Raw genomic sequence first — 25119 nt, 5'->3', positions numbered from 1 at the left:
CAATAAATGTTATTCTAAAGGAGGTACGTAAATGACCACTGCATCGGACACATGCATCAATGGTGTAAAGACTGATCCAAGAATAACTTTTAAATCCCTCCTCTGCAGCCTCTCCACTACATGCCACTAAATCCTACAGACTGGACTGGTCATCCATGTTGGCTTAAAAGCTAATGTTCTGTGAATTAGTCACTATTCTTCCTTGACTTTCTTTGAGGAACTTCCTGAAACTCAGTCCTCTGGCTGTTGCTGCAGCGGTGGCAGCTACTGTTACATTGACAGGGAGAACCAGAAACTGTCATGACAGCTTGTGAAACATTAAAGGGAAGATTTAGAAAACGGAAACTGTAGCAATACTTTAAGCACTCCAGCTAAACTTTCTTGTTAACGGCAATAAAATGAAAATGTCCACAAATGTATGAAATGTTATTTAGGAGAAGTGTGTTGAAACTGTAAATGTAGATTATCAAAAAAATGAGAAAAAGTTCATGTTGGGGCTTCCTAATTGTTAAATTAAAACACAATTATAAATAAAATCATTAAACTGTCTTTATGGTTGTAAGCAATGTTGATTGGTGAAGTATACATATATATACTGTATACTAAAAATACAATGAGATATGACAACAATAAATTATGAATGTACGAGTAGTTTAGTAATGTGATAATGTGAATACAAAGTCTGCGAAATGTGAGGAATGTTTAAAATATTTAAAATCACTATGTGTTTTGACATACAGAACAATAAGTAATAAGTTACTAAACACATAACATACACTAAAGTATACGTGCATTTTCAAACTACTCATGATCAGAACCTGATTAAGGTTTTACAGGTTGGTGCGCTGAGCAAACAAGCATTAAGACATGGAAATGAAAACTGCAGTGTCTGTAGAGGCAACTTAGAAAAAAGAGGATGCCCATGAAAATTACACGGTAACAGGAAGCCTGGCTATTAGCAAACAAAGATTACAGCAGATAAGGACATATGCTACAGATAAACGACTGGTGGAAGTCATTAACTTAAAGGTGAGAAATTTTACACTGAACATTTTTGTTTGTTCGAACACTTTTGTTGGCCAAAGTGATTACATTCAAAACGACAGAGGATGAAGAGCTGGATGCTGGTCTGCCATCGTTTGGGTTTTGAACTGTCAGCTAAAACAAGCAAAGACATCACTGTGGCCTGTTAGGACATGACGTGGGTATTCTAGACTAAACTACGAATCAATTTGTAAAATCTGATGTAATTGAAATTGTGAGCACATTATGCTAATACAAACATCTGGCTGAGAGACAACAGATAAGGCTGAAGTCTTTACTTTATTTAATTTTTTTACTGGACAAGTGGACCAGTTTGGTGATAATGATGAAGCTGATGTTGTTCCAAGTTTCTCCTCATTTATATATTTTTTCATTGACAATGAAAGGTATAGACGAATCAGGTGTTTATCTCTGTGTTCTGCCATCTAATAGAGTCTGCCATTTCTGCAGTGGCAAGTTGTAGTGACTCAACATCTGCTGCTGCCCGCATGGATAGTTAGACTGATGATGTTAGACTGTTGTCAATAGTCCAGTTACTGATGAAGTTAACGTATATGGATGGTGATCTTAACATTAATACGATTTTATTAGTCATGTCATGAGTAACAACAGTAGCCAAAATAGATAATGGAGAAATACAGAAACGACCATCCCCCACATTTCAAGGAAAGAAGAACTGTGTAATATAGTAACGTTAATGTACGAGCTATCTACCATATTTAATCAAGAGCTGCATCTCATCATTAGAGACCAGTTACATTAATAAAAAACTAAAAATATGAATTGATGGTTTTTCCTATAGGTATTCAAGTTTATTTCATTGATCACCTGGTGATGAGCAACACAATGCCAACTACAGGTACTCATGTAGGGCCAAAATACTGTAGTAATAACATTAATTAATCATAAAATACATCTAAGTCGTAATGGCTTGTATATTTAGCATTAATTTTTTTTCTCCACTACCTTTGAAGCAGCTGAGAACTGCACAGGTTCTGTCTGATTTCATAGACATCATGGTCAACACTAAATGCACATAGAAAGTAAATGTAAAGGATGAAAATTTTTCACTTCATTCAAACATGCAGATATTGTAAAATTGTTAATGCTGACCAAAATAAACTGATCTGAAATATCGTAGTGAGATGCCACTGCAGTGATTGCAACTTTTTGGATTCTGGTATATAATGACGTTTCACTATAATTTAGGGAACTTGGATATCTATAAAATAATCTCTTCTGTTGTTGCCTTCAGTGTGGTTTGTTGTAGTTTGTTGACCAATTTGCTTCCTATTTATTAGTTGACAGAATGATGATGAACCAAACCAACCAAACACAGGACGACCTCCTCTCCTGCTACAGTCCTTCAGTCGTCGGCTACCGTTACTTTGCTGTGCTGTGGGGATGTGCTGTGACAATCATAGGTACACCAGGCAACCTGATGACCATTCTAGCCTTCGTCATAGATCCTCATCTGAGGACACGCTTCAATGTGCTCATCGTCAACCTGGCTCTAGTTGATCTCCTGTACTGCACCATACTGCAGCCCGTCTCAGTTGACTCCTATCTACACCTCAGATGGCGCACTGGCCTGGTGTGGTGCAGCATCTTCACCCTGCTCTTCTTCCTCTTCAACTGTGTCTCCATTATCACCCTCTGCCTGATAGCAGGCAGCAGATATCTCATGGTAGCAAAGAGGGCTGTGTTTGACCGTGTCTACTCTGACCTTGGTCTTTCTTTACTCATCATGTCAGCGTGGGCACTAGGCCTGTCCAGCCTTGGCCCACTATGGCCTGGTTACGAGTTTGATCCAAAGTTGTGTGTTTGCACCATTGAGCGGAAGACGTACTATCCCTACCCCTACATCCTGCTCATTTTCTACTTTTTTGTTGGTCTGGGATGTGTTGGCACATTCTACCTCCTCATCTACAGACATGTCCGGATTGCATCACAAGCTCTACTCCGCTATAGGTTCAGCCGCCGGTCCTCCAGGAAGAAACCAGCTTCTTCAACACAAGGAACAGACGACAGTGGCGTTGAGAGCAGTATGGCAAACACATGTAGCTATGAGATGAGCAGCCAGGGAGAACTAGCCCCAACTACAGATGAGATCAATTGTGAAAAGTCCTCTAAGTCTACTCACAGCTCTGCCACGGCTGAATCAGCAACCAAGTCTCCCCCTGATATCGTCACTACATCCCCTTCACCCGCACCTGCTCCCACAAAGGCAGCCTCCTCGTCCCACTGCACAGCCTCAGGAGATGATAACGAGATGAAGCATGTGACACGCATGTGTTTAGCTGTTTTCCTGGGTTTTGTGTTCTGCTTTGTACCCTTCTTGTTGATCAACATAGTTGACCAACGTAACCGTGCCCCACGGGTTCTGCACATGTTCTGCCTAAACCTCACCTGGCTCAACAGCTGCATCAACCCTGTGCTCTATGCTGTCATGAACAGACAGTTTCGACAGGCCTACCAAGTGCTGCTCACCAGGGCTGCTGCACCGTTCATCTGCCTGTGGAACTTAAAGAGACAGTTCTGCTAAAATCAAAAGTGCTTATTTTTCCATTTTTGCATTTATCCACCAAGATTATATCATTGTGAGTTGCCGATTTTTGAAGTTATGGGCTGTAGAGATGTCATTCTTCTCGCAAACTAGGTACAGTAGCACTTTGCTTGTGGCACTCAAAGCACCAGAAAAATCATTTGGAAAACTCAGAAATCATTACCTGGTTACTCAAGATAATTTGCAGACCTTGTTGTGGGCAGTTTCATGTAGAAACTATTTTCTTTCGGGATCACAGCGCAGACGCAAAGTTGCATCTACTAATGGATGAAAAGCTAGCTAACCTTTTTTTATGGAAACAGAAACTGTAGCAAATACAAAACACCTGCTAACATTTCTAGTTAATTGCACTAAGAAGGAAATGTCTACAAATGTATTAGTTGTTATTTAGGAGAAGTGTGTTGAAACATTAAAAAAAAACAAGAAAAGGTACATGTTGGGTCTTTCTAATTGTTGAAACCAAAATATATACAACATCATTAAACTGAGTTTATGGTTGTAAGCAATGTTGATTGGTGATTTTTTTTTCAAATGTAATGAGATATGACAACAATAAATTATAAATGTAATGGTTGCATGAGTAGTTTGGTAATGTGATAATGTTAGTACAAAGTGTAAACAATGTGAGTAATGTTTTAAATATTTCAAATCACTCTGTGTTTGGATATAAAATGCAGTTTATATATAAGTGACTAAGGCTGGGTTGTACCAACAAAGATCTATTTAATCTAAGATTAGTTCTAATCAGAGTTTAGTAAAACTAGGTTTAAAATGAGTAAATCCAGATTTAAAATTAAGCAGACCTCTTCACATTGTTTGCTAGTTGCTAAAACATTAGCTCGACTGTTACAACATGCTGGTGTTACATCATGTTAAGATACTGCTGGTGAAAACCCAACATTTCGTTATTTTGCTACTTCATAATGCAAGCTTTTAAATGACAAAATGACAAAATGACATAGGACTTTTACTCTGAAGAATTTAAAGGAAATTAAATGTGTATTTTACCAAATGAATGGAGCTTTGTTAGTTCAGATTCTTTGATAATGCAGCGTGCTTACAGCCACTCCTCCGACTGCTAGTCACAGCCATGGACCAGCCTGCTGCTCTTTGATGTCTTCTACTCAAGACTGACAAGGTCTGACACACTAGATGTAGAGACCAATTACAAGACTTGAGACAGTTCATGTTTCCAAAAACAGTCTCTACTGAAAATATGTTGAGTATACAGGAGATCAGTCAGCAAAGCAAAATGCACAAAAAAGGATCAGGCAGAGGTAAAAGTCAGGTACAAAAAACACTGAGGCCCTGCACACACGTACATGGGTATTTCTTAAGTTTTTTCAACCCGTTTTGGCCTTCCGTACACACGTAAACGGCATTTCAGGTCACTGAAAACAGAATTTTTGGAAAACAGCCAGGGTGAAGACATTCAGAAATGCCATTTTCAGTGTTTATGTGTAGACAGGTTTTTTGGCTTGTCTCCTTTGTTTGGCAGGCTTCTGATTGGCCAGTGTGGCCTTACAGTAGAGGTTATGTCGCCACCTATTCCTTTGGCGTACGCTTGACAGCCTGCGTTTGCATTTTTTCACGTGGACAGAGTTTTGTTTTAAATACCGTTGGTGTGGATGGAATTTTTTTTTAACTGGAGGAGGAAAAAAATGCGTTTTTAAAAATACCTGTATATGTGTGGACTTGGCCTAACAAGGCTATCACTGGGAGAAATGCCGGAATGCTTGCTACAAAAGGTGAAGATGAACTGGCAGAGAAGACAGGGAGCACGCAGACAAGGGAGGTGGGGATAATGAGACACAGGTAAAACACATCAAGAAAGGGGGGACAATCACAACGGCGAGAAAACACACAAGGGCAGGAAGGGATGTGAAACAAGAGGAGAGTTAGATGCCAAAATAAAACAGGAAAAAGAACGAGAAAAACAAAAGCATGACCTTAAAGCAGACAGACATGACAGAGACAAGTGCTCTTTAGTTAAAGGCACACCTTGAAGCAGGTAGCCCTGTTGTAATGGAGATATAAATCCTAGCTGGGCTGATGTGCCGAGTCAAACTGTGTCAAGCCAAGGTAGCACATGTGGAAAAGCCCTATTAGTTAACTAGCTGCATCTCTTTCACTGCCCTGTCTGACAGTTGATCCAGTCGTCCTGTTCAGCTCAGTAACTAACTGAGATGGTTCCTTGATAAAAAATTAAGCAGCATCATAAAAATCATTTGGTTAGAGCCTGCCCCTTAATTGTATTCCAGTAACTTGATTATTTTGCTCAGTTCATTTCAAAAAGACAGCCATGTTAAAAGTTAAACCTCATGAAGTCTAAGTTTAAAGTTAATACTGGATCACAGTTTAAATTTAAGTTTTGGTGCAACAGAAATACATTTAATCTCGGTTTAGAGAAAAAAAAACTGAAGTTGAAAGAGCAATTTAAATTGAATCTTTTTTCTTTTTTAGCAAGTTTTACAGTTTGGTGCAACAGAATTTAAACTTAACCATGATTTAATCAGGCTTAAAAGTTCATCCTTGTTGGTGCAATCCAGCCTTAGACATAGCAGACGAGATCACTGTATACGCTTCACGACCGGAGGAAGTCATCAAATTAAAGGTGAGAAATTTAATAGTGCATGTTTTGGTTTGTTTTATCACTTTCGTTTGAAAAAGTGATTACATTAAAAATGATAGATGGCAAACAGCATTGAGCTGCATTGAGCTGTTTGCCATCTATCATTTTTAATGTAATCAGGCTACACGTCATGTATAGGTCAGGGCACTGAACAAACAAGCATTAAGACATGAAAATGAAAAATTCAGTGTCTGTAGAAGCAACTAAGAGAAAGAGGATGTCCTTAAAATTACACTTTAACGGGAAGACTGACTATCAGCAGATGAGATCACAGTATACGCTTCACCAACGACTGGAGGAAGTGATCAACTTAAAGGTGAGAAATTTAACGCTGTAAATTTTTGTTTCAACATGTTTGTTTGACAAAGTGATTACAGTAAAATGATAGAAGACAATTGGCTGAATGCTGTTTGCCATGTTGTGTCTTGAACTGTTTGTCAGCTAAAACAGGCAATTTAAAGACAACACCCTGGTGTATTAGTGCATGGGATGTGCAGTTTAGACTAAATGATCCAGATATAATCTGAATTGTAAGCAGCAAAATGTGCTAATGGCAGCATGTACAATTTATTTAGTTTAAAGAGAGACAACAGATCAGGCTACAGTCTTTCATTATAATTATTTTATAGTGAAAGGCATGAGGACTGAGTGCTCCATTTGAACATCAGGATTGCTTCAATCTAGAGAGTGATCACAAAAACACACAAACATATATATGTATATATATATACTGCATATAAAACTAATAAATATAAATGTAAATTGACCCCTGTGTTTTCAGTCAGACATCAACTGATCGAATGTAACAGGCAGAATACTAACCTACACAGAGTGATATTTGAAAGTATTTTGACAGAATAAACTGAATGAATGTGCACTGCAAATGCTAAAATTGCGTACCGTAGAACAACTACTTTGATAAGTAACCATTTGCGCATTAAGCACAAGGAGAAAACAGCAGAGACAAATAACAGGCAGTCTCTCATCACCTCATTTGCTTACAGTGTTTGCATGCACCAGGGCAGACAAGATTAACCAGTTCAACATGAAAATGGTTACCATATATATGTTCCCAATAAGCTTAGTGGAGGAAGAAGGCTTCTGCCAGCTGATGGTGTTTGTTCAGCTGGAGTACAGGCTAGCGAACACACCAACTACAAGAGTGGAGTGGATTTCTGAGGAAAGCGCAGCGAAATTTAGGGCTGACTTAAAAAGTGTAGACAAGGTAGCCAATACTACTGAAAGTGGTGTTTAAGATGTGCTGCTAACCCTAACTGCTTCCCGCACTCATATATAGAAATTACATACAAAGTACAGTTGGTGATGATGACTAAGCTGTTCCTTGAGGACCATTTCTCTCTATTATTTTTGTTTTCAGCTGAAGAGGAACATATTAAAATTATGTTATAGGGAACTACACTCAGGGAACTCAAATATCAGCCTCTTATGTTGTTTCCTTCAGTGTTGTAGCTTGTTGACCAATTTGATTCCTGTTAGTTGACAGAATGAACCACACCAACCAAACAGAGGACGACCTCCTCTCCTGCTACAGTCCTTCAGTCGTTGGCTACCGCTACTTTGCTGTGCTCTGCGGATGTGCTGTGACCATCATAGGTACACTGGGGAACCTGATGACCGTTCTGGCCTTTGCCTGGGATCCTCATCTGAGGACACGCTTCAATGTGCTCATCGTCAACCTGGCTCTAGCTGATCTCCTGTACTGCACCATACTGCAGCCCATCTCAGTTGACTCCCATCTACACCTCAGATGGCGCACTGGTCAGCTGTGCTGCAGAATCTTCGGCCTGCTCCTCCTCCTCTCCAACTCTGTCTCCATTATCACCCTCTGCCTGATAGCAGGCAGCAGATATCTCATGGTAGCAAAGAGGGCTGTGTTTGACCGTGTCTTTTCTGACCTTGGTCTTTCGTTACTCATCATCTCAGCATGGGCACTAGGCCTGGCCAGCTTTGGCCCCCTATGGCATGGTTACGTGTTTGTGCCAAAGTTGTGTGTATGCACCATCACCCGGACAACGTACCATCCCTACACCATCATCCTGCTCTTGTTCTACTTTTTTGTCGGTCTGGGATGTGTTGGCACATTCTACCTCCTCATCTACAGACGTGTCCGGATTGCATCACAAGCTCTACTCCGCTATAGGTTCACCCGCCGGTCCTCCAGGAAGAAACCAGCTTCTTCAACAAAAGACACCAATGACAGTGGAATGGAGAGCAGTATGGCCAATACATGTAGCTGTGAGATGAGCAGCCTGGGAGAACTAGCCCCAACTACAGTTGAGATCAATTGTGAAAAGTCCTCTCAGTCTACTCACAGCTCTACCATGACCGAATCAGCAACCAAGTCTCCCCCTGATATCGTCACTACATCCCCTTCACCCACACCTGCTCCAACAAATGCAGCCTCCTCGTCCCACTGCACAGCCTCAAGAGATGATAACGAGATGAAGCATGTGACACGCATGTGTTTAGCTGTTTTCCTGGGTTTTGTGTTCTGCTTTGTCCCCTTTCTGTTAATCAACATAGCCGACGAACATAACCGTGCCCCACGGGTTCTGTACATGTTCTTTAGAAACCTCACCTGGCTCAACAGCTGTATCAACCCTGTGCTCTATGCTGTCATGAACAGACAGTTTCGACAGGCCTACCATGTGCTGCTCACCAGGGCTGCTGCACCGTTCACCTGCCTGTGGACCTGGTGGTCATCTCTTTGAGCACCTGACTTCCTGAAATTGAAAGAGACAGCTCACCAAAAAATAACATATTTTCCTCTTACCTGTAGTACAAGTCTATCGAGATTGGTAATGTATTCTTTGGCACTTTGAGCACCACAAGCTAAGCGCCATCTAGTTTAAATATCTACAACTCTCACCTAAATAATCTAGATGGATAAATAGCACTACAGGTAAAAAGAAAAAAAAATATTTTGGATTTTTTGCAAAAGCCATTGTCATTCAGCCATTGTCACCAAAGTGTTGTATCTGTTTAATTAGACCACATATGATGTTCTCATGAAATAATGTTATCCAACTTGCATCCAGCCATTGTCAACTCTTTCTTTGTTTGTCTGGGTGATTCATTTAAAGGGTAGAGATTAGGAAGGATGGAGAAAAAGGAGAAGGAACTTGACAGGGTTTGCCTTTAAATGATCAATGATGTAAGATGTCAAGCTATAAACCACACACAAAAATGTCATCAAGCTTAATTTGAGGAATTTTAAAAAATGTATCTGTCAAAATTCATGTGAATAGTTTGAACTTACTGTATATGGAGGTAGGTGAGGGAAGTTTTCACAACGAATACAGCAAATACCAATTTTACACTTGGCTGATACACAATAATATTATGACATTAACTCTCATGTAATGTCTTACATAACTAATGATACAAAAGATGCAGGTCATATTTAAGTCAAGTTGCAAAAACTAAACTTCGATCACACTCATCTGATGTGTATAATCACAAGCAATAAGGAACCAAACTGTGATGCACATGGTATGTTAACTACATAGTATGAGTAGGTGAAGAGGTGTAAACTACACAGTAACATGGCCCCAATAACAGCCAGGGTTATACCTTTCTTTGTATTCCTCCCATGTACCTGAAATGTACTGTAACACATCTGGAGGCTCTAAAGAGAATCTCTTTATCACTTACTATATGACAATCATCAGGCTTAACAAGTTCAACATAGAAGCTGTGTACACTTTAGCTCTCTGTTTGTGACCTAATGGGATTAAATCACTAACAACTTCAGTAGTTCTGCATTTGCTGACATTTTCACACATTTACTCCTGTGTGATAGACACAAGAAGTGTATAACTATTCGTCTAGCTGTATGATTATTGTTGAGGACTACAAACAAATGTTTCTATCAGAGTGAGGTCTCTGTTAAAAAGGAAGTGGTGAATTATCTAGACCACCTGTGACTTCCCTTTTCTCCTGTGGCACTGGTCACACTTGAACGAGAGGTGGGGAGGACTGGCTTTCTGTTAAACTTTAACTTTCTGTGAGCACATTACAAAGAAGAAAACCTATATTCTGATTCCTATCATTCCTATTAGCAAAATTATGTAATGTTTTTACCTTTAAACAACACCTTCGAAAATCATTGATGGTACAGAGTCTTGTAATAGAAGAAGCCACACACAGTGGTTACTTTCTTAACATCTTTAACGTCAGTCCCTTTCAGACTCCGTGCTGACTGAACGTTTTTCAAGCGCTGCTTGACAGAGACAGATGGAAAGATATTAACAAGCCAACAGCCTTAACTTCAATACACATCATAGCATTGCGTCTGAAAAGGAGAGTAATTTAGCGTATTCACCCAGTTGTTGTGTTCACATCAGACAAGATGAGGCCGCTGGTAGAGGCTATAAATACTCATAACTAATATGAGTCAACTGACCGGGAAATGAAAGCTGATTGTACACATTCACATTTAAGACAAAAGCCAGATGTTAACAGGTTTTAGTGGGTTGTTTGGTCAGTATAAAAGGGTTTTAAAGATACAAGTTTTCAAGACTAACATTGTAATGTATTGAGATATGACAACAATAAATTAGAAATGTAATTGGTTGTACGAGTAGTTCAGTAATGTCAATTTGAGTACAAAGTCATTATTTCAAATATTTCAAATCACTATGTGTTTGTATATATAGTACAGTATAATAATAAGCAACTTAAGAACATAACAGTTATACTAAGTGTATCTGCATTCATACAGGTTAGGGCACTGAGCAAACAAGCATTAAGACATGAAAATGAAAATTCAGTGTCTGTAGAAGCAACTAAGAGAAAGAGGCTGTCCTTAAAGTGTAATTTTAGGACTTTAACGGGAAGACTGACTATCAGCAGATGAGATCACAGTATACACTTCACCAACGACTGGAGGAAGTGATCAACTTAAAGGTTAGAAGTTTAACATTGCAACTTTTTGTTTGTTTCAACATGTTTGTTTGACAAAGTGATTACAGTAAAATGATAGAAGACAATTGGCTGAATGCTGTTTGCCATGTTGTGTCTTGAACTGTTTGTCAGCTAAAACAGGCAATTTAAAAACATCACCCTGGTGTATTAGTACATGGGATGGGCAGTTTAGATTAAACGATTCAAATGTTATCCTAACTGTGAGCAGCAAAATGTGCTAATGGCAGCATGTACAATTTATTTAGTTTAAAATAGACAACAGATCAGGCTACAGTCTTTCACTACAGTTATTTTATAGGGATAGGCATGACAACTGAGTGCTCCATTTGCACATCAGGACTGGTTAAAAAATAGAGTAATCATCTTTTTTTATTTGTAAAACACACACACACACACACACACACATATATTATATATACATATATATATACTGTATGTATATTTAATGAATATAAATGTAAGTTGACTCTATTCTATATTAAGTTTTCTATTAAATGACCTGCACAGTCCCAGATAATATTCAACTGTTTAGTCAGGCATTACTTGAGATCACAGCTTGTATCAGTAGCAATACTGTGTAAAATGAGTATTGAAACTGTTTCAAACATTCAATATTGATATTTTTCAATATTTTTGACAACACTACTACTGACAGTGATGTTTAAGATGTATCACTGTGTTTTGTTTTTTGAGTACTGTTAATTTTGAGTAGTAAAAAGCACATCCCTATTATTTAACATCTTTATTGGACAAGTGGGCCAGTTGGTGATATTGACAAAGCTGTTCCTCCAGGACCATTTTTCTCCATTATGATGTTGGTTTTCAGATGAAGAAGAGGGATATAATATAATTCTATAATAGTAAGATTCATGGAACTCAAATATCAGCCTCTTACGTTGTTGCCTTCAGTGTGGTGTATTGTAGTTTGTTGACCAATTTGCTTCCTGTTTATTAGTTGACAGAATGATGATGAACCACACCAACCAAACAGAGGACTACCTCCTCTCCTGCTACAGTCCTTCAGTCGTCGGCTACCGTTACTTTGCTGTGCTGTGCGGATGTGCTGTGACCATCATAGGTACAGTGGGGAACCTGATGACCATTCTAGCCTTCGTCATAAATCCTCATCTGAGGACACGCTTTAATGTGCTCATTGTCAACCTGGCTCTAGCTGATCTCCTGTACTGCACCATACTGCAGCCCGGCTTAGTGGACTCCTATCTACACCTCAGATGGCGCACTGGTCAGCTGTGCTGCAGAATCTTGGGTCTGCTCCTCCTCCTCTTCAACTCTGTCTCCATTATCACCCTCTGCCTGATAGCAGGGGGCAGATATCTCATGGTCGCAAAGAGGGCTGTGTTTGACCGTGTCTTTTCTGACCTTGGTCTTTCGTTACTCATCATCTCAGCATGGGCACTAGGCCTGGCCAGCTCTGGCCCACTATGGCATGGTTACGTGTTTGAGCCAAAGTTTTGTGTATGCACCATCACCCGGACGACGTACCATCCCTACTCCATTATCCTGCTCTTGTTCTACTTTTTTGTCGGTCTGGGATGTGTTGGTACATTCTACCTCCTCATCTACAGACATGTCCGGATTGCATCACAAGGTTTACTCCGCTATAGGTTCACCCGCCGGTCCTCCAGGAAGAAACCAGCTTCTTCAGCACAAGACACCAATGACAGTGGAGTGGAGAGCAGTATGGCCAACACATGTAGCTGTGAGATGAGCAGCCAGGCAGAACTAGCCCAAACTATAGATGAGATCAATTGTGAAAAGTCCCCTCAGTCTACTCACAGCTCTGCCAAGGCCGAATCAGCAACCAAGTCTCCCCCTGATATCTTCACTACATCCCCTTCACCCACACCTGCTCCAACAAATGCAGCATCCTCGTCCCACTGCACAGCCAAAGGAGATGATAAGGAAATGAAGCATGTGACACGCATGTGTTTAGCTGTTTTCCTGGGTTTCGTGTTCTGCTTTGTCCCCTTCCTGTTAATACATATAGCCGACGAACATGACCGTGCCCCACAGGTTCTGTACATGTTCTTTGGAAACCTCACCTGGCTCAACAGCTGTATCAACCCTGTGCTCTATGCTGTCATGAACAGACAATTTCGACAGGCCTACCATGTGCTGCTCACCAGGGCTGCTGCACCGTTCACCTGCCTGTGGACCTGGTGGTCATCTCTTTGAGCACCTGACTTCCTGAAATTGAAAGAGACAGCTCACCAAAAAATAACATATTTTCCTCTTACCTGTAGTACGAGTCTATCGAGATTGGTAATGTATTCTTTGGCACTTTGAGCACCACAAGCTAAGCGCTATCTAGTTTAAATATCTACAACTCTCACCTAAATAATCTGGATGGATAAATAGTACTACAGGTAAAAAGAAAAAAAAAATTTTTTTTGCAAAAGCCATTGTCATTCAGCCATTGTCCCCAAAGTGTTGTATCTGTTTAATTAGACCACATATGATGTTCTCATGAAATAATGTTATCCAACTTGCATTCAGCCATTGTCAACTCTTTCTTTGTTTGTCTGGGTGATTCATTTAAAGGGTAGAGATTAGGAAGAATGGAGAAAAAGGAGAAGGAACTTGACAGGGTTTGCCTTTAAATGATCAATGATGTAAGATGTCAAGTTATAAACCACACACAAAAATGTCATCAAGCTTAATTTGAGGAATTTTAAAAAATGTATCTGTCAAAATTCATGTGAATAGTTTGAACTTACTGTGTATGGAGGTAGGTGAGGGAAGTTTTCACAACGAATACAGCAAATACCAATTTTACACTTGGCTGATACACAATAATATTATGACATTAACTCTCATGTAATGTCTTACATAACTAATGATACAAAAGATGCAGGTCATATTTAAGTCAAGCTGCAAAAACTGAACTTCGATCACACTCATCTGATGTGTATAATCACAAGCAATAAGGAACCAAACTGTGATGCACATGGTATGTTAACTACATAGTATGAGTAGGTGAAGAGGTGTAAACTACACAGTAACATGGCCCCAATAACAGCCAGGGTTATACCTTTCTTTGTATTCCTCCCATGTACCTGAAATGTACTGTAACACATCTGGAGGCTCTAAAGAGAATCTCTTTATCACTTACTATATGACAATCATCAGGCTTTCGATTCGGTTTGAAGAGGAACTGATAAATACGTTTCTATCAAATATCCTCCAATCTGCAACACATGACTCTGAATCTGCCTCAAAACCCTATGTCTCTGTTTTCATGTTTTTAATGTTCATTTCTGTAATGGTTCATTACATAAGCAAAGCATCAGTGTCAACAAAAAATGCTTAATAGGTTCAACATAGAAGCTGCATACACTTTAGCTATCTGTTTGTGATCTAATGGGATTAAATCACTAACATCTTCAGTAGTTCTGCATTTGCTGACATTTTCACACCCGGGCCTGTACGTAATGGCCCATATTTACTCCTGTGCAACAGACACAGGAAGTGTATGTGGAACAGCAAAAGGTTCAATTATCACATTGTGTTTTAAAGAATTTAGTCACATGTGCCCATCACTAATTCATTATCATAGTTGCAGTGAAGAAGTAATTACCACTGGAGTTATGTTTATTTTTTGTTCTGGGCAGGATTTAAAGGCAATCACAGGTAGTATAGTATGTGAAATGGTCAAATTTAAGAGATGATTTGATGAACATAAATCATCCTGCAATTGGAGTAAAACTAAGTTTATGGTTTTTGGTAATCAAAAAAAAGATGATAAAATCAAAATTGTTATAGTTGATGTTCTCATTGAAATAGTGTATGCAGCTAAATTTTTGGGAGTGATGATAGACAACAAACTTACTTGGAAACCTCATATAAAATATATAAAGAGAAAATTGTGTAAATATGTTGCTGTTTTGAACAAAGCAATAGAAAGTTCAGGTTTTGCTTCATCCTCACATATATATCCTAAACCCTTTCTAAGGAAACAGAAAATGTAGCATTTTTTTAAGCACTTCTGCAAACTTTTCTTGTTAACTGCAATAAAAAGAAAATGTCTAGTAATTTCTGTATTGTATGAATGCGTGAACTATTATTTAAAGGTGCTGTTTGTAAGAAAAGTTGATTTTTGAGTCTCATTCCCAACTCATCAAATAATGACACTTTGGGATTGTAGGACGGGTCAGCCGCCATCCCAAAGCGTCATTATTTGACGAGTTGGGAATGAGACTCAAAAATCAACTTTTCTTATAAATAGCACCTTTAAAGCTATAGTTGGTAATCCTGTTCAGAAACACTTTTTGTTATACTGGGTGAAATGGTCTTTCCATCCTGAGAGTAGTCAATAAATAATGTCTTCAGAAAGAGGAACAAAAAAAATCAGACCTCTGTGGCAGCTGCAGGCCTGTAATAACTCTGACCAATCCCTGCCTCTCGGTGCGAGTGGAAAGAACCAATCAGATGCCTTCATGTCTCGTCCTGCCCACGCCCCCATCTGTCCCTCCCTCCTCTCTGCGTGCACTCATCACGTGTCACCGTTGCCGGAAATATTCAGCACACTCCATACCGAGTTAGCAGGAGAGAACAATGGCAGAGAAAATGCAGCCAAAAGTAGCACTTCCAGCGTTACTTGTAACGGCTCGCCCCGCTAAACGGGCTAAGAAAAGAAAGCCGGAGCCAGAAAAGGCTGCAACGAAAAAGGCTTTGGATAAAGCCAGAGGGAAACCCAGAGTCAACATCAGTTCAGCTTTTGAACGGTGGAGACAACTGAGGGATCTGAAGGGCCTAAGAAGTGATGCAGAGGTTGCTGTTTTTCTGTTGGACAGGTAATTATGTGTTTTGCTTCGGGAGGATTTGTTATTTTCATGAAATATGTAACGTTATCCAACTTAGCTACTTTTGTAGCTCGTATCAGCCCAATGTTAACATTAGCTTCTCTGTCGGTGTAAGCCAGTAACGTTACAGGTCGTCGGTACATACTGCTTATCTAACTTATAGGATCTTATAGGACCAAAATGTGCTGAAATACTCGGCTCTCCTCTGCCCTGCTGACTCCTACGCTGTGTCCGAAATCACTCACTCATTCTCTACTCCCTACTCACTACATAGGGAGTCCAACATAGTGGACTATATAGTGAGCTCATCGGCAGAAAGAAAAAAGCACTTTCGGACACTACTCAGGCACCGTTAATTACGTCACTGCTGTCGCACAGTTGAAACGTCATACATCAACGCCGGTTGTGGACTATCCGTAATAAAATTAAATATATATTAAAATGAGTGTTTAAAAAGTATACCGTTAATATTGAGTCAAAACACAAGCATTTTAATGTACATCCCGATTATATATATATATATAAAATATATATATGTATGTATGTGTATATATAAACACCATTTTCGCGCCACATCCTTTGTCTCTTTTATCTTGTATCGTGCGATCAGAGAGCTAGAGTTAGACCCCATTTACTTCGCAATTTCATACGAGTGTCAGAGCTCCCCAAAATGCCACCAAACATCAATTTATCTATATTCTTACTCGCCATCATCCAGATGATTCTGATCAGAAGAAGAATAAGAATCCAACAATCAAGACGAAGAAGAGTGAGATTTGCGGCTCTTGCTAATCTAGCAAGACGTCATCACATTGTAAGTATAAAGATTAAGGATTTTACATTTATACAAGACATCTAAATCATTAATGTATTGTCAGTGTCAATAATTCACTCGTATTGTCAGAGTACACCCCCTCCTGTGGAAGCAGACATGGCACAACTCTGTTCATAAATCAGATTAGATGGATAGATAAATAGATAGATACTTTATTCATCCCTTAGGGGAAATTCAGGTGTCCAGTAGCTCATAAAAATACACACGAATAAATAAGTTAAAAATAGCTCATAAAAACACACACGAATAAATAAGTTAATAACAGCTCATAAAAACACACAAATAAATAAGTTAAAAATAATTATTATTGCACATTTAATTTTAAGACACTATGTTATCAGTTGTATTTATTTTTTTACAGCATGAACAACCATCTCACTACTGCAGAGTGAACTACCAGCTCCCTGTTTTGGCCTTATACTTTGATGGCCAAAGTGACCTCCGCCCGGACTTCCGCCTCTGAACACTCAAAGTGGCCCATCTTGTCCACGTCCTCCGCTGTCCATTTGACCACGGCTGGGGTCATGACCTTGAGGTTCTTGTTTTCTTGTTTTGGCTGACAAGTGCGACGTCCTATCGTGTTGTGTCCAGAGCCTTTGGCATCCCACGGTCCACAGTACACAATGTCATCCACAGGGTTGCTGACAAAATAATAAAAATAAAGAACAGAGTCATCCACTTTCCGTGCCCTGATGACCTGCAACAAATTGGTGATGGCTTCGCACGCTTGGCTGGATCACCAGCATTCGCCAGGGTTGTGGGCAGCATTGATGGCTGCCATGTTCGCATGAAGCCACCCAGTGCAGAGGCTCAGTGTTATTTCAACCGCAAATTATTCCATTCAATACAATTGCAAGCCGTGTGTGACCACCAGTGCCAATTTTTGGACATATTTGTTGGGTATCCAGGCTCAGTGCATGACTCCAGAGTCCTGAAAAATAGCCCTCTGTATGTCAGCAGCCTGTATCCACCTGGGGGCTACTGCATTTTAGGGGATGGTGGATACACCTGCATGTCCCACTCAGTTGCCCTTGTAACCCCCTACCGAGAGCCTGTGAGAGGTGTGGTCGCTGGGAGGTTTAACCAGCACCATGCAAAGGCCCGTTCAGTCATAGAACGGGCCTTTGGCATCATGAAGACCAGATGGCGATCGGTCTTCTTCAAGGCTCTGGAGGTGCACCCTGCATTTGCCGTGAAGGTGATTGCCTGTTGTGCCATCTTGCACAACCTCTGCATCAGGGATGGAGACATATTAGAGCCTGTGGAAGAGGTTCCGGATGATGGAGGTGAGCAGCTTCAGCAGGACCTGCATTGTGGGGAACAGCTGCGTGGGCGCATCGCTGCTGCTCTGTCTGCACCGGACAACACTACTAAAGCTCTTTAAGAGCATGAGTATTGTTAAAAACTATAAAAAAAAAATTTTTTTAAAAAGTCAAGTTTTTTGGTTAAGTTATACGTCTTAGTAGCACTTCTTAAGTTTCAAATGATATTGTAAAGTGTTAAAAGTTTAATAATATAATCTTTGATTTGTTTATGTTAGTTAAGGTTGGTGTTAGAATTCGCCTTGTAAATATTAGTACTCACTTTTTGTTAATTATTATTGATAAATGTTTATATGTTAGAATTTGCCTTGTAAATATTAGTTTTCATCAGTTTTTGTTATTGATAATCCATTGAGTTAAGGTATTGTTGGTATGTTCATATGTTATGATAGATATAAGTTCACAGTCAGTGTTAATCAGTTTTTTAAAGAACATTTTATTAACAAAGATCTGTCTCTTCAATATCTATATATATATATATATTTCACATGTTTTCAACAATCTTTTCTAACAGATTTAACAGCCTCTCCTCCCTGGCCTCAGCTCTCCTGTCTCTCTCCTCTGCCCTCTTTTCCTCCCTCTCCAGCAACTCCAAAATGGCATCACGCCATTGCCTTTTTGGTGGCCTTGGCTCCTCTGACCCTGTCTCATTCCCTGGCTCTGTCGTGTCACTGTCTGAGTCAGGTGGCACTGAATCAGACACGGAAGGGTTCTCTCCCCATGCTGAGGCAATGAGGCATGGAGGCTGAATAGATAGGCCATCTATTCAGCCTCCATGCCTCATCCATGAGGGAGAACCACTTCCATGTCCCAGCAGTGGGCTCCCCTGATTCAGTGCCACTTCCTGACGGTGGTTTCCTTAGCTCCTGCACACATTGCAAAGAATATGACATTTTATTATCACTTTAGTTTACAGCCTGCTATTTAAAAGTTGACCCCAGAGTTTACAGTGTAATCTTCTTTTCTCACAGTGTACCAGTACAGCACATACCAACACATATATGTAGGGTAACAAGACGTTAAGTTTGGTATTAATTGAGGCTGACATTATTCATGACAATACACTGTCCCCTAGACCTATGTTCCCTATTAAACTTAGTTATTTTAAGTATTCCCACAATCGTAAAGGAACAATCTTGTCAACCTGTGTGTTGGTAATAAGGTAGGAAAGGCGGAGGAAAGGCAATAAAATAAAATCAGATTTAGTAATTGCAGGAGCCATCACTCCATCTTCCCTGAATCATCCATCATTTTTACTCAGTGGGTCATACATATCCTATAATCATAATAAAATAGATACCTCATATTTAAAATATAACTACAGATCTTCACATCTCTTGCTCCTGTACCTGCATATGTGTATAAACTCTACTGGTACAAAAAATTACACTGTTACTCCAGGGTTATTTAGTTGTACTTTGTGGGCTATAATCTAAAGCTTACCACATCTTTGTAGAGCACAATGTAATATTCATATTTTTAAAAAATGCTAATACAGAAAAGAAATCACTAACAAACAACAGTAACTATGATCACTCATATACACTTGCACTGTATAGGGCTATAGTAATAGAATACACTTAATACAAACCTTGTATGTCTTTTTTAAATTTTCCCACTTCTTGGCCGCTCGGGCAGGACTCACCCCACCGGCCAAGCCCATCTCTTTCAACACAGCTCTACAAAATGTAATAACAAGTAAATAACAGTCAAGTCTATCTATTCCATTTTGATAGACGGTAATTTAGTCACAAGATAAAACTACTTTCACCCTTATTAAGAATGCACATCAATATAAGATGTTCCTTCACAATAATGTGACATAACTCACTCCCATCCAGATGCCAAAGCAAAGCGTTTGCCTGAGAAGAGGTTGTCCTTCTCTCTCCTCAGGCGGATAAGTTTGGACACATCGTCGTCAGTCCCTGAAGAGATTAAAATATGATATTTTCTCTAGTGCTGATGTGACACTCCAACTTAATTTCACTGCTAAGGTATTAGAAAAAATGTAGCTCATCAAAGTTAGTTTTCACTTAGCGCCGCTGCTAATGGCAATTACAAATTACTGTAGGGAAGAGGGCAACAGTTAGCTACAGTCAGCTAACATTAGCGAGCGTCGCTAGCGTCAGCTAACAGTCAGCTAACATTAGCGAGCATCGCTAGCTGCGAATTATGCCATAATACTACTAAGCAACTGTTAACACAAACTTCAACACATCCATATATATTTTTTATTAAAATTACTCACATTTGTAGATCAGCTCCCTCTCCGCGACCTCCATTCGTCCATCCGCCATTTTTCTCTCAGCGCAATGCATGATGGTAAATATTGCTTGGTTAGTGACCATCGGTTGTACACTACTTTTCGCGATGCATTGTTGGATACTTTGAGTACACTTTATAGGGTATAATAATTCCCACTAGGCATTCGGACAGCACTACAAAATGGCGTACTCACTATGTAGTGCACTATATAAGGAGTAATGAGTGATTTCGGACACAGCCCTACTGTCAGATGCGCGTTCAAGTTTGTTGGGGCGTGGCTTTGGACGGAGCACTGATGAGAGGGGGAGGAGGGGGTGGAGCTTAGAGGAGGTGCCACTTTCAAATCTTGCTAGCTCTCCAACATTACCAATAGCTTTAAGTGTGTTGAACCGTAAATGTCGATTATTTAAAAAATGAGAAAAGGTACAAGTTTGGGCGTTCTAATTGTTACATTAATGCAAGATTATGTAACTTTTTTACCTTAAAAAATCACGTCGATGGTACAGTGTCTTGTAACAGTAACCACTCCGCCTCCCATATCACTTGTTTCTGCACTATGTAACTTCAGTGAGAGGGTAGGATCACAGCATTACATGCTTGTTTATTTATGCCACTTTCACACCAAAATGTGTGCGTATACGCAGGTTTTTTAAAAGCGGGTAAACTGGCTAAAAAGAGGCGATGACCTTTTTCACATTGCCGGGAGGCGAGTACACCTTTCTGTCATTTTTTCCCCTGGTGTGTCACGATCGACATCAAAAATGCGCCGGAAAATGCAACAGTAGAAACCAGCAAATCCTTCACCTCATCACACTGCATCCAGAGGACATAAAAACTTGCTTCAATAAGTCTTAATCAATAATATTCTGAATAAGACACGTTGTTTTTTCCAGAGCTGATAATGGAAGGTTCTGTGGAGTGACACGTCTTGCTTCTTTCTCATCTCTGTTGAGAGTTGCACATGCGCAATGCTGATCAGGCAGCTGACGAGGCTCAGACCCCACCTACTTTTTCGATATCTTTAACGTCAGTCTCTTTCAGACTTCGCACTGACTGAACGATGTTCAAGCGCTGCTTGACAGACAGATGGAAGGATATTAACAAGCCAACAGCCTTAACTTCAATACACATCACAGTATCGCGCCTGAAAAGAAGAGTAAATTAGTGTGTTCAGACCAGATGAGGCCAGTGGTAGAGGCTACAAATACCCATGACTAATGCGAGTCAATTGACCGGGGAATGAATGCTGATTTTACTAGTAGTTCAGTAATGTGAATTTGAGTACAAATGTACGCAATGTGAGTAATTTTTTAATTTTTCTAATCATGTGTTTGTATTTACAATACAGTATAGTAACATTAACACACACATTAAGACGTGAAAATGAAAAATTCAGCATCTGTAGAAGCAACTAAGAGAAAGAGGATGTCCTTAAGATTACACTTTAACAGGAAGACTGACTATCAGTAGTTGAGATCACAGTATACACTTCACCAACAACTGGAGGAAGTGATCGACTTAAAGGTTAGAAATTTAACGCTGCAACTTTTTGTTTGTTTCAACGTTTGTTTGACAAAGTGATTACAGTAAAATGATATGAGACAAATGGCTGAATGCTGTTTGCCATCGCTTGTGTCTTTAACTGTTTGTCAGCTAAAACAAGCAATTTAAAAACATCACCCTGGTGTATTAGTACATGGGATGGGCAGTTTAGACTAAACGATTCAAATGCAATCTAAATTGTGAGCAGCAAAATGTGCAAATGGCAGCATGTACAATTTATTTAGTTTAAAGAGAGACAACAGATCAGACTACAGTCTTTCACTACAGTTATTTTAAAGGCATAGGCATGACAACTCAGTGCTCCATTTGCACATCAGGACTGGTTAAAAAATAGAGTATTCACATGCTTTTCTACTTGTCTTCTTATGTTCTAGGTTTGTTTTGTTTTTTTAAGTACTATTAATTTTGACTAATAAAAAGCCCATTCCTATTATTTAACATCTTTATTGGAGAAGTGGGCCAGTTGGTGATATTGACAAAGCTGTTCCTCCAGGACCATTTTTCTCCATTATGATGTTGGTTTTCAGATGAAGAAGAGGGATATAATATAATTCTATAATAGTAAGATTCATGGAACTCAAATACCAGCCTCCTATGTTGTTTCCTTCAGTGTGGTTTGTTGTAGTTTGTTGACCAATTTGCTTCCTGTTAGTTGACAGAATGATGATGAACCACACCAACCAAACAGAGGACGACCTCCTCTCCTGCTACAGTCCTTCAGTCGTTGGCTACCGTTACTTTGCTGTGCTGTGGGGATGTGCTGTGACCATCATGGGTACACCAGGCAACCTGATGACCATTCTAGCCTTCGTCATAGATCCTCATCTGAGGACACGCTTCAATGTGCTCATCGTCAACCTGGCTCTAGCTGATCTCCTGTACTGCACCATACTGCAGCCCATCTTGGTTGACTCCTACCTACACCTCAGGTGGCGCACTGGTCTGGTGTGCTGCAGAATCATCGGCCTGTTCGTCTTCCTTTCCAACTCTGTCTCCATTATCACCCTCTGCCTGATAGCAGGAGGCAGATATCTCATGGTCGCAAAGAGGGCTGTGTTTGACCGTGTCTTCTCTGACCTTGGTCTTTCTTTACTCATCATCTCAGCATGGGCACTAGGCCTGGCCAGCCTTGGCCCACTATGGCCTGGTTACATGTTTGCGCCAAAGGTGTGCTTATGTAGTGTCAGCGGGAAAACATACCATCCCTACCCCAACATCCTGCTCTTTTTCTACTTTTTTGTCGGTCTGGGATGTGTTGGCACATTCTACTTCCTCATCTACAGACATGTCCTGATTGCATCACAAGCTCTACTCCGCTATAGGTTCAGCCGCCGATCCTCCAGGAAGAAACCAGCTTCTTTAGCACAAGACACCAATGACAGTGGAGTGGAGGGCAATATGGCCAACACATGTGGCTGTGAGATGAGCAGCCAGGCAGAACTAGCCCCAACTACAGATGAGATCAATTGTGAAAAGTCCTCTCAGTCTACTCACAGCTCTGCCACAGCCAAATCAGCAACCAAGTCTCCCCCTGATATCGTCACTACATCGCCTTCACCCACACCTGCTCCCACAAATGCAGCCTCCTCGTCCCACTGCTCAGCCTCAGGAGATGATAAGGAAATGAAGCATGTGACACGCATGTGTTTAGCTGTTTTCCTGGGTTTTGTGTTCTGCTTTGCCCCCTACCTGTTAATCAACATAGCCGACGAACATAACCGTGCCCCACGGGTTCTGTACATGTTCTGTAGAAACCTCACCTGGCTCAACAGCTGCATCAATCCTGTGCTCTATGCTGTCATGAACAGACAGTTTCGACAAGCCTACCACGTGCTGCTCACCAGGGCTGCTGCACCGTTCACCTGCCTGTGGACATGGTGGTCATCTCTTTGAGCACCTGACCTCCTGGAATTGAAAGAGACAGCTCACCAAGAATATACATCCAAATATTTTTCCTCTCAACTGTATTGCTATTGGTCCATCTAGATTGTTTTGGTGTAAGTTGATGATTCAGGAGATATGGGCAATAGATATGTCTGCCATCCCCCTCCATTCTGCAAAACATGACTGTATCTGCCTAAAAAGCCCACATCTCTGTTTCCATATTGTTCATGTTAATTCCTACAATGGTTCCTTAAATAAGCAAAGCATCAGTGTGAACAAAAAATGTGTACTAGGTTAGACATAGAAGCTGCATACACTTCAGCTATGTGTCTGTGTCTGAAAGGGATTAAGTCACTAACAACTTCAGTAGTTCTGCATTTGCTGACATTTTTACACTTGAGCCTGCACTTGATAGTCTATATTTACTCCTGTGTGACAGACACAGGAAGTGTATGTGGAACAATACACAATTATCAATTATCACATAGTGTTTTAAAGCATTTAATCTCATGTGCCCATCACTAATTCAATATCATAGCTGCAGTGAAGAAGTAATTACCACTGGAGCACTATGCAGTTATCAGTGTCTAAGGAAAATAATGCAAGTGTGGAAATAAATAATTCAGGAAAAACAATGACAAAAAGCAATACACACTGTAACTGCTCTAAGTCTTTCCCTGATCACTCCCTCGACTATTCCCCAAATGAACACCTACAACAAACCTGCATTTGTGTATAAAAGATTATAACAAAGCACAATAGTAAAACTACCATATGCCTCTGTAGAGACTTGTCTATATGGAAATGATTTAAATCTCTTTTCTCATCTGCATTTCACTGCACAGTTGAAAAGAAAGGTTTCAGTGTGTTAATGAACGTTAGATTTTACAGCACAGCAGGACAATGTACTATATGACTAAAGCAGCATGTATTTGCATTAAGTGCGTGTGTTTACTTTACCAACCACATCATGAATATAATCTGATGGCACGAGTGTGGAAACACCAGGATTAAAACAACAGAGCTGTGCTACAGAAGGATGAATAAAAACCTGTGGGAAGTCAGCCTATACAGAAATACTTGACAACTAACACAAACTTGTTCCACTTACATAAATGTTTCACAAGCATTAAGTAGTTTTATGAAAAAAATGAAAACATTTTGATGATATATTTGAAAATTACCATTCACACACTGCATGCAAATGACCCAAATTTGTCTATCATCTGAACTAATTG

General features: G+C 40.0%; 4 protein-coding genes across 4 annotated transcripts; all 4 read left to right on the top strand.

Annotated features, from left to right (window-relative positions):
• The first annotated feature begins 2353 nt into the window (after positions 1–2353).
• LOC140997719 (G-protein coupled receptor 84-like) lies at positions 2354–3589 on the top strand. The gene has a single exon (XM_073467702.1). It carries the CDS (start codon positions 2354–2356, stop codon positions 3587–3589), a length of 1236 nt encoding a protein of 411 aa, XP_073323803.1.
• Positions 3590–7747: 4158 nt separating this feature from the next.
• LOC140997718 (G-protein coupled receptor 84-like) lies at positions 7748–8974 on the top strand. The gene has a single exon (XM_073467701.1). The coding sequence runs from the start codon at positions 7748–7750 to the stop codon at positions 8972–8974; it is 1227 nt and encodes a 408-aa protein (XP_073323802.1).
• A 3178-nt stretch (positions 8975–12152) lies between these two features.
• LOC140997717 (G-protein coupled receptor 84-like) lies at positions 12153–13385 on the top strand. The gene has a single exon (XM_073467700.1). It carries the CDS (start codon positions 12153–12155, stop codon positions 13383–13385), a length of 1233 nt encoding a protein of 410 aa, XP_073323801.1.
• Positions 13386–22657: 9272 nt separating this feature from the next.
• Positions 22658–23890, top strand: LOC140997715 (G-protein coupled receptor 84-like). Its single transcript, XM_073467698.1, has one exon. It carries the CDS (start codon positions 22658–22660, stop codon positions 23888–23890), a length of 1233 nt encoding a protein of 410 aa, XP_073323799.1.
• The last annotated feature ends 1229 nt before the right edge of the window (positions 23891–25119 follow it).

Source organism: Pagrus major, chromosome 6 (genome assembly GCF_040436345.1).
Source record: "Pagrus major chromosome 6, Pma_NU_1.0".
Lineage (NCBI taxonomy): Eukaryota > Metazoa > Chordata > Actinopteri > Spariformes > Sparidae > Pagrus > Pagrus major.
This window is presented reverse-complemented; position numbering and strand designations above follow the sequence as displayed.

Coding starts and splice junctions, on each gene's coding strand:
- LOC140997719 (XM_073467702.1), top strand. CDS start 2,354: ATGATGATGAACCAAACCAACCAAACACAGGACGACCTCCTCTCCTGC.
- LOC140997718 (XM_073467701.1), top strand. CDS start 7,748: ATGAACCACACCAACCAAACAGAGGACGACCTCCTCTCCTGCTACAGT.
- LOC140997717 (XM_073467700.1), top strand. CDS start 12,153: ATGATGATGAACCACACCAACCAAACAGAGGACTACCTCCTCTCCTGC.
- LOC140997715 (XM_073467698.1), top strand. CDS start 22,658: ATGATGATGAACCACACCAACCAAACAGAGGACGACCTCCTCTCCTGC.